Source organism: Geotrypetes seraphini, chromosome 11 (assembly GCF_902459505.1).
Source record: "Geotrypetes seraphini chromosome 11, aGeoSer1.1, whole genome shotgun sequence".
NCBI classification, from domain to species: Eukaryota; Metazoa; Chordata; class Amphibia; order Gymnophiona; family Dermophiidae; genus Geotrypetes; species Geotrypetes seraphini.
Genome location: NC_047094.1, coordinates 121,216,383 through 121,226,555, shown reverse-complemented (window position 1 = coordinate 121,226,555; position 10,173 = coordinate 121,216,383). Strand labels below are relative to the sequence as shown.

Genomic DNA, 10,173 nt, shown 5'->3' with positions numbered 1-10,173 from the left:
GTAACCTTGCAGGCACTCTAGGGTGCTGTATGCTTGACTAACCCTGGTGAACATCTGACTTTTTATCAAAAAGTTCCCATGAGCTGATTGCCTCCCTCTGCTATTTATTAAATTTTCAGAACCCCTTGGTGTTTCTAACTAGTATTAATTAAGTAGTGCAAACTTGAAAGCCCTTAGGTTCAAGACAGTTCCAAGAATTGAGAGTAGGCCTCTTTCTTCCAGTTCCTTAGACTACATACATTTCTATTTCAAAGGTTTCTCAACCTGATTTGTTTAAAACAATCGCACATAGATTTAAATGCTAATAGGTTTTTCAATTTTGTCTTCTGGTTTGTGTTTTTGCGTACAAGTTAGCAGATGTAGTGAGAGTGTTTCCAACTGTAGTTTTACATCCAAAACACTGGATTGTAAAAGGTAAGTAACTTACCTGTATAATAGTTATGTTCATATAGGAGCTTCTTGTGTGTCGAATGACTGGAAAGTTTGTATCATAAACTTGTCCTTTTGGTATGAAATAAATAGATTTTCATGTTATACACTTTTCTTTTCTTTTCATTTTTAATGTCTCCTTCATTAAAATATCCTGATTTTTCAATGGGCGAGCAGAGTGTAGAGTGGTATATGGCACATGTTCTGTATCTCAAAAACTAGAGCCGATAGGAGAAAACTTGTGCCATTTTTGGAATCAGCAGGTCAAATAAACCTAGAAACAGGTTGAACATTTGAGGTACCAAAATGAGTATTGGCCAGTGTTGGATCGTATATAGGGAGACCATATGACTTCTGTGTGGCTGGTTGTGATAGTAAGAGTTGAAGTCGCTCACCCTCACTCTTTGAATGTGATGCTTAAGCAAAAAGAAAAGGGTATATTTTCAAAAGGCACAAGTGCCTTTTATGCACGTAAAACAGAGTATGGGGTATGGGGAGCATGTTCTTGATTTGGCTGCACAGAAGAGATGTGTTCTGGATGAGAGGAATTGCAAGCTCTGGAACCTATTTACTAAATCTGTAATGCATATCTCAAGTCAGCAAACAGACCTCTATGAATTTCCCCAAAAGGACTATGTTGTAGATGCTGTCAAAGCATCCGACTTGCATCATGCTTCTGAAATATATAAAGGTGTGCAGTTACCTTGAATTTGAAAACTAGCTACATTCGTGTGTGCACAAAGCTATATGCATACCTATTGAAAATACACTTGTATGTGCCCCATCATTCCTAAGTTAAAGGAAACCTAGAAGCAGGGTCTCTAGAATGCTTATCATGCATTAAATTACATTTAAACTAGAACTTTCAAAAATTCTGTAAATAACCCGAACATTAGGCATAGGAATCTACACCTGCCGTGCTGTATTCATATAAGCTTAGCCAAAATTTGCAACAAAAGACGGACATCTTTTGAATGCGAGATCTCTCTAGGGAACCAGAAAAAAATTAAGACATCTGTGCAAAAGTAGAGGAGGGCTTCACCCAGACACCACCTTATGGGTCTTTGCTTGCTTATGTATTTTGTACTTTTAAGTTAAAAAAAAACCAAAACTTTGGAAAAATTAAACAGGAATTCCACTTGATCCAAACAGACAGCCATTTTCCAATTCAGATTTTCACTTTGTTTTGTGACCCTACCATCACTATAATGCGCCTCTATTTTTCTACTTTAACTTTTTCTAAGTAGAATTAATAAAAGATCCAATACTAGAAACCACTAACCAACCTAATCTAATCCATATAGGTGTGGCACGATATATACTAAGAATAAAAGGTACTGAGAAAATTACAGTAAATGTGCTTTTTTAAAAAAATAAAAAAGGACTCAACTATATGCAGCCACATGCAATAAACTTTTCTCAGATAATATATATATATATAAATTGGATACTAAATTATAAAATATGTATACATTGAGGACAGAGGTAATTTTACAAGAAAACCGAGTGAAAACCTTTACTTTGCTTAAAATTTTGTGTTTGATATGAATGATGAACAGAGGTAAGGTGTTTCTTCTATCGTCATCGAAAGAATAGCCGCGTTTGTGAGGTATCCACTCTTAATGCTCTTTAGGTGACATCATTTAATACTAATACAAAGTAATTATGCTACGTCATCAATTTCTCTAAGAGTTTGATGTCTGGTTACCAACCAAAAAGATCACATCAGACGACCACATGCTAAGGCGTTTCTTCTATCATCATCGATACAACAGCCACTCCTAATGCTCTTTAGGTGACATCATTTAATTCTACACTTCCCCCTCCGTATTCCGTATCTACGGATTCGCTTATTTGCTATTTTAAACAAAAAAAATTACTTTCATTTTCCTCGCTCACGAAGGAAATGGCTCGAGAGACTATGGGAGCTCAAGGCAGCCATTTCCTGTGAGCGATCTGCATGGGGCAGGAAAGTGGGAAGATCGCTCCTGCCTGAAAACCCGCTAGACAACCAGGTAAGGCTTAAGGGGGGGCTCACAGGGCTAAAAATAGCCGGGGGATAAGGGAAGAACTGGCCCGAATATTATTCGCGGTTTTTCCATATTCGTGTGCCGGCTCTGCCCCTAACCCCTGCGAATACGGAGGGGGAAGTGTAATACAAAGCAATTATGCTGTCATCAATTTCTCTATGGTACAATCCCCAAATTTTTTTTAGAGTTTGATGTCCGGTTACCAACCATCAAGATCACTGCGCTCTGAAAACTCAGCACTGTTGAAAACAAAGGCCAATCTCAAGTATGTGGAAACGAATGTCATGACCTTTCATGTGTAGGAGTAAAACTGTGGAATGGCCTTGTTGGCCCAATTTGAAAACGTGGGGATAAGAGTTCATTCAGGAAACTGCTGAAAACGCAATTATTTGTTGATGCATTTCTTTGAGCATTTGACCTATTGTAAAGATTGAATCTTTCTGCTTTTGTTCTTATCTGTTCTGACCTGTTTCAATATTTTATGTATGTAATTTTATTGTAAACCATTTTGGAATAAAACGGTATAGAAATTTTTAAAACAAATAAATAAATACCAACATATAAAAACTCAGTAAAATCCTAATTCATAAAATATATAATACTCAGAGCGTGGAAAGAATTCAAGTATTTTCTACTGTATGTGACTAATCTAGACCAGTAGATTATTTATTCATTATATTAAATTAAGTTATGAGTAGAAATCTCCAGGTATAAATTCACATCATTTAAATTACCTACTTACAGAGTGGACTATTCCTCTATTATATAGCAAATTTGAATTATTCTTATATAAAGACATGATTTGGGGAGCTTCTTTAACAACCCAATTGTCTTTCAGTAGGTTTACTCATTGTTCTTTCTGAAATCTGAAGTAAAAAGACATTTTTTTGTTATTTTTTAAAAACTTTTTTTAACGTACAAAAAGGATACATGCTCCTATGTTCTTATTCTGACGCTAACTTGTCAGCTATGTCGCACATCGTTTCAATTTCATACCATCCTAAATTTAGAAAAAGCAATTCGTTTTAGCAGCTTCCCATCTCTCCCCACCCTAAGGAAAACAAACGCTTGTCTTATCAAAAGCCCTTTCAAGAGATTTCCCCTTATAATTTCCCGTGTTCTTTCATTAACAATCCAAATTAGACCCTATGTCGGGTCATCTGAATGAAGTATTTGAAAGAAAAGTGATTCTACTAAAAAGCACAGAAGTTGAACGATATGTGATGAAAACAGGCAGCAAGCATAGTCCTGTGGAGCTGCGGAAGGAGTGACCAGACCATGTGCTGAAAAACAATGGTTCATCTCGTGCATGTTTTTTGTCATCTGACTTTTTCATTCCAGTGCTTCCCCGATTAAGATAAAGTTAAGCAGTGAACTATGTATGCTACTCTGTTACAATTACCTATTCTAATCAAATATATTTATTTTCACATCAAAAATGCTTTAACACCAACATTGGCCAAGCAGTAAAGACACTTTCTGGTCATTTGGCACAGTTTAAAACACAGTAAGTAAATTTTTGCTGTCCCTAACTAAACACTCCTAACTCGAAAAGTTGCAGTTTATTTTTGGGGAAGAATTTGTTTTTAAGGAAACATGAAAATTACTGTGCGCTTTAAATATACTCTCTTAATTCATTTTCCTGATCAATAGAGTCAGAAATTTGCCTACAATTACCTCTTTAAACAGAAAATGTTTCCCTTTTTTAAGGGAAGGGCCTGGAGTTTGCAGGTGAAAGATGCTGCTTAGCTCTACATATGATACAGATGTGAAGAGAAATTAGAGGTAATACATATGGTTTCACAATTAGAACTTGTGTCTTAGGCCACCGCCAACGTCATACTTGGTTGGGAGGGGGAATGGCCTCCCCTTTTCTTCTGTCATCAGATCACCTCTGCTTCAGAATCCAAAGGAACTGATCAAACATGCAGTATGCTCGAGGTCAGAGATCCAGCAGACAAAACCTTGACAAGGTAGTATAAAAGCAGCAGTCATTCTCTTGCTCATTAAGATTTGTCGCAAGTAGGTCCAACTGTGCTCTCCAAGGAAAGCTGCGACGACTGGCGCAGAAGAGGGCCGGTGGATGGATCCACCATCGAGGATGTTGGGAACAGCTTGTACCAGCCAATCACCAAACTTGACAAATCCAGTTCTTCCAAAAGAATTCTGGCAACCCCCATGAAATGTTTACGCTCCATTCGTCCATAATTTCCCCAGACCATCACCTAAGACAAATATTTTTAATGTTATTCTTCATAATAAATAAGATAGGCATTAGGTGCACAATGAAAGCTAATATTTACAACATTCTGCCTGTGATAATGAAAATGGAAAAGTTCCCCCAGTGGTCAACAAAGGAGTAATTTTATGACTGTGCACATGGGTAAAAATGTGCAATACTTTTCTCTATGTAGTTTTGCCAGACTTTGACAAAGTACTAGAATATGCATTTTGATGGCAGGGCAAGAGCGACAAGGGATCACTCCTGGACTGACTAGACTCTAGACCACCAGGAACTATAAGGGAGGCCTGCGGGTGGGCCTAGGGGGGCAGAGTTCCTGTTTAGTAGAGGAGAGATAACACAGAGCACTGATGGACAGTATGGGTACAGCACAGAATTTCAGTTTTGATGACCAAAACTGAAACAAAACCAAATTCGAATTTCAGGCCAGTTTCAGCATCAAACCCAAAATTCGGTTGGCTTCTATATGTTTGTAAATGCAACTTTTGCCATAACCCTACACCCAAGAACACCTGCTGGAAAACGTGTTCCTATATTAAGGATAGCCAATTTCATAGAAACCCATTTCCTTGAGTAAAGACAATTTTGCCTGTGGCAATAGATTTGAAAATTACCTTCCTTATCTTTATAATTATGCCAGCAAGCTCAAGTTGGCAAAAGAGTGAACAGTCCAAATGACAATGGATGCTACACAGATTGAGTTAAATATATAACTCCTCTGGAATTCATTGCTGGAGAATATGGTGAAATCAGTTAGCTTAGCGGGGTTTAAAAAAAGGTTTGGATAATTTCCTAAAAGAGAAGTGCGTAGGCCATTATTGAGATGGCTTGTGGAAATCCAGTGCTTATTCCTAGGATAAGCAGAAAAAAAAAATCTGTTTTACTACTTGGGATCTAACTAGGTACTTGGGACCTGGGTTGGCCACTGTTGAAAACAGGATACTGGGCTTGATGGACCTTCGGTCTGTCCCAGTATGGCAATTTTTATGTTCTAACAACAAAGACCAATTAAAGCATGATCTTTAGAGATTGAGTCTACTACAAATATAAGAGGCTGATTATTGATTTAAAAAAATTATAGATTCCTAAGGAAATGAACTTCAAAGCAGAAGCTGAACTTGGAGTAGCAAGATGCTACAGGATAATTCTTTTAATGACCTGGAATTCATACTAAGCACCCACTTCCTGTTTCTCTTCTATCGGCACCACAGGCAACAGGAAGTAAATTCCCTAAGATGGCAGAGCTATGATCAACGGTAACCTATAAATGACTCAGATTTAATTATTCATTTTTCCAAACACATAGTCAAAGTGAGCTCAGGTCTCTTCCCCAGAGGTTTGCAATCCAAGTTGGTAATTAGGGCAAAGAAAGAAGTTTGAATCATGTATTCCCTGGGTTTTATCCTGAATCATTGGGCTACTCCATCTGACCAGCAGTCACAACTTTCTGTAATGAGATAGTTTAATTTGACTTTAAACTACCCAGTGTACAAAGTGAACATAAACCTTAGAACATCACTGGTCCTATGTCTGTTCTCTACTGAAATTATAGAATACGTAAGAACCACAGAAAATGACAGCAGATAATGCCCATATGGCCCATCAGGTCTGCTCACCTATGCAGTCCACTATCCCTTCCTCTCTCTTAGAGATTCTGTGTACCTGTCCCAAACTTTCTTGAACTCAGATACAGTCTTCAATTCCAACACCGCCTCCATGGGGAGACTGTTTATCAAGTTTATTTTGAAAATTTTTTATACCGCTCAATCAGGCTTCTGAGGGGTGTACAATAAAAAGTACAGTTTTCAACAGATAAAACTTGACAATTAAAAAAAAAAAAAATGACAAGGGAGTTTAGAAGGATGAAAAACTCGGACAAAAATGAAAGGAAACATGTGGAAAAAGGGAAAGAACTACAATAATTTGAGAAAAGAGAACAAATAAGGGAAGAACGATAGGGGTAGGGTAGGGGGTTTGCCTACAGCAGTCAGCAAGTGTTTGGTCCTTACAAGGGTGAATCCCCATCAGCTGAGCCATCAGGAATCCCCAAAAACAGCTCAGCTGATGGGGATTCCTCTGCTGCAATCAGACAAGGTAGTTTGTGGGTACGTCTATAAAACTTTTACTAAGTACATATACAAGTGTAATAAATCTGAAGGCTGTAATTGATATTTAGATAGGGTTACCATATATTACAAAGGAAAACCCCAGACACATAGCCTTGCCCCATTCTGCCTCCAGCCCCATCCCCGCCCAGTTCTGTCCCCAGCAAGCTTCCTCTTTTTTGCAATGAGCTCCTGTCACATCTGGAAGGCCTGGAACATGTGTGGTGTGTGTGACATTGTCCGCGCATGCTCAGAGGCCCTCCATATGCGGTGGGAGTTTGTCAGGGCTTTCCAAAACCAGGACAAATGCTGGATTTTGAAAAGCCCGTCCGGGTTTTCCTGGACGTCTGGTAACCTTATATTTAGAGGCTTGACAAATTCTAAGGCAAGGTTGTCAATGTTCAGCCCTCACAATTTGCAACAGGCTAGGTCTTCAGGAAATGCTTAATGAATATGCATGAGAACAACTTCTCACGCATATTCATTAGGGATATCTTGAAAACCTGGTGTGCTTGTAGCCTTTGAGGAGTGAACTTGGGCAAGCCTGCTCTACAAGTATTGAGAGGGAGGAGACAAAGGAAAGTGGGGAGGAGTTTGGGGGTGCTTAATGTTATGTCTGATGGAGAGGGGAACATTGCATTGTGACTATTTGTTTGAAGAGTTTACTGATGTTTGCAAACACGTTCGTATCTGTTATAATTACATTAGTGACTTTTATTCTGCCATTACCTTGCGGTTCAAGGCAGATTACATGAGAGGTTATCTGGACAATCTCAGAAGAGTTATATAGTTGAGTGAATTATTTTGGGAGATTGAAATGCTTCCTGTGGAGTTAGTTTGTCTTGATGGATTTCTTGAATAGCAGGGTTTTTATTTTTTTCTGAAAGGTTTTGTAGTCTGGTGTTGTGATCAGTAGATTGGATAGTTGGTGGTCAATTAAAAAAAACAAACAAAAACCCACCAGTAAATTTAAAAGAAAAAAAAAAGGGAAAGTCACCTCTCCCTCACCTCCCATGTTGCTCTTACCTGCAAAACTTTGCCTTGTGGGCTTTCCGTGAACACCAGCACTTGATTATAGAGGGGATCTAAGGATCTGCGGGCTATCTTCGTCTTCTTCTTTGCAATGCACACTCCATTTTCTAGCAAATAAAGCTTGATGTAGGCAGCTGTAAAGCAAAGACATAAGCATTTAGTGGAAGTTGTGCCTTTGCAAAATGTGATTGTCTTGCAGCCAAACTTCTTTAAGCATGAACCTCCACAGGGTTTAAGTGTTCGGGGATGTTACGCTACAAGTCAAAGTCAGAGGAACAAAAGAACTTACGTGTTTTGGGGACAGATTTCTTTCCTTAAAAAAAATAAATAAATAAATACATGCGGCCTTTGTACTAATTTTCAGAGTAAAACTGCGCATGCATGTTTTCAGTTTGAGACTTGCAAGAGAAAGTCCTCTTAGAGATTCACAAAATAATATAGACATGGGTTTGTTATTGTAATCCCTACCTTATCCTGCCCCTGGAAAATGCCTCCACTGAATGCAGATAACCACATACTTGTGTCACACATATGGTGGACAATTTTCAAATAACCTCTTCACTTAAGTAAATAGCCATTTGCATGGGTAGAGGGAGTGCCTTATTACGCAGTATGCCTCTCTCAGGTCAGTGAGAAATATGGATTATAAAACCCTTGATTAGTTCTTAAGATAGTTTTACCTAAAAGCAACCAAAGATCACTTAGATCGATGAACTGAATTAATAACGTAAGTTATTTTCCCCTTAATGAGCTTTAAATGGCAACCAATGATAATTTTAGTTACTGCAGGATACATAACAATAAGATGCTAAGCAAGCAAAACACTTATTATATGAATTCAATAACGCAGCTTGCGATGAACATCTTTTATTAGCAGGAGATAAAGCATGACTGTCCAGGCTTTTGTTCCCTTTGTCCTGCATCCCTTTATTTCCAATTAGCTATCTTTTCCCGGCCCTCACCATAGTCATCCAGCCCCCATCCCCCTGCCAGTCAGTTTTCCCCAGGCATCCAGTCTGTCCCCTGCAACTAACGACTCTCACATCTCACCCAAAACTGCTGATGATTCCTGGAAATGAACAGCCATTCATTTATTTATTCAATTTTTCTACACCATTCTCCCAGGTGAGCTCAGAACACCTGTTACATGAACTTATTGAGGTACTCAAGCATTTTTCCCTCTCTGTCCTGAGGCAATGGGGGGATTAAGTGACTTGTCCAGGGTCACAAGGAGCAGTGTGGGTTTGAACCCACAACCTCAGGGTGACAAGGCTGTAGCTTTAACCACTGTGCTACACTCTCCCCATTCTCTTCTTGGTTGGGCTGAGAACTTTCAGCAGCCCCTCGCATTGTGATGTCATAATGCCTCATTCCACCAATGCCTAAGAGCCAACCTCATCGGTGATGTCACAATGGCTTGGTTTCCCTATACTTGTGCCCATTTATTAGATGCATTTGTCTCATTGAAATGAAAAATGTCAAGAAAAGTGTGGAATAACTGGTAAGTTTCATGGCTCCACATCATATTTATTCAATTTTCTATACTGTTCCCCCCGGGGAGCTCAGATTAGTTTACATGAATTTATTCAGGTACTCAACCATTTTCCCCTATCTTTCTTGGAAGGCTCAGAATCTATCTAATATACCTGGGGTAATGGGGGGAATAAGTGACTTGTCTAGGGTCACAAGGAGCAATGTGGTTTGAACTCACCACCTTAGGGTGCTGAGGCTGGAGCTTTAACCACTGCAAAACAAACCACAGTGGATATATGCAGTAGTGTTGCAAAGTGTTGGTATGTAATTTATTCAATAGCCATAAAAAATCTATGCGATGGCTCGACACGCACGTTTTTCAGCCAATATGGCCTGCCTCAGGAGTGTCCACCAACTTCGGGAGGTGTAGGCTGGAGGGAGAACCCCGATCGGTTGCCTGCAGAGGCTGACTATGCTCGGCAGCATGCAGGGGCTCCGGGAGAGAATTCTCTGCAAGGCCGGGTGCAGATGGGGGGAGTAGTTGGGCCATGGCATCCTGGAGGCTTCTTACCGCTGTAGTCTGCGTCTCCCCCACTACTGCCTTCTGATGAGGATGGTTGCTGGGAGGAAGATTCTCGGGCCTCACTTCTCTTGACGAAGTCTCTTAGTGCCCTCTTCCTTAGCTTGCGTGCTCGCATAGACATGCGCGCACATAGCAAGCAACACTGGTTCTTGTGCACCGGACCCAAGCAGTGGACACACAGTTCATGAGGATCCAGTGTACTCATCCTCTTCCTGTATCCTGGACATTTCTTCGATGTATCTGGCATCTTCAAAGTGGTAAGTAGAAAGCTTGTAAAGG

General features: G+C 39.6%; 1 protein-coding gene across 2 annotated transcripts in view; it reads right to left on the bottom strand.

Annotated features, from left to right (window-relative positions):
- Window positions 1-3,098: 3,098 nt before the first annotated feature.
- Window positions 3,099-10,173, bottom strand: part of RIMS4 (regulating synaptic membrane exocytosis 4) — a 112,802-nt gene continuing 105,727 nt past the window's right edge. For both annotated transcript variants that reach the window (XM_033915052.1, XM_033915053.1), the window contains exons 6-7: window positions 7,833-7,972; window positions 3,099-4,684 (exon numbers count right to left, since the gene is read on the bottom strand). In XM_033915052.1, the coding sequence (XP_033770943.1) occupies window positions 4,466-4,684; window positions 7,833-7,972 (359 nt within the window). In that variant the 3' untranslated portion in view covers window positions 3,099-4,465. The remainder of the gene's footprint in view (window positions 4,685-7,832; window positions 7,973-10,173) is intronic.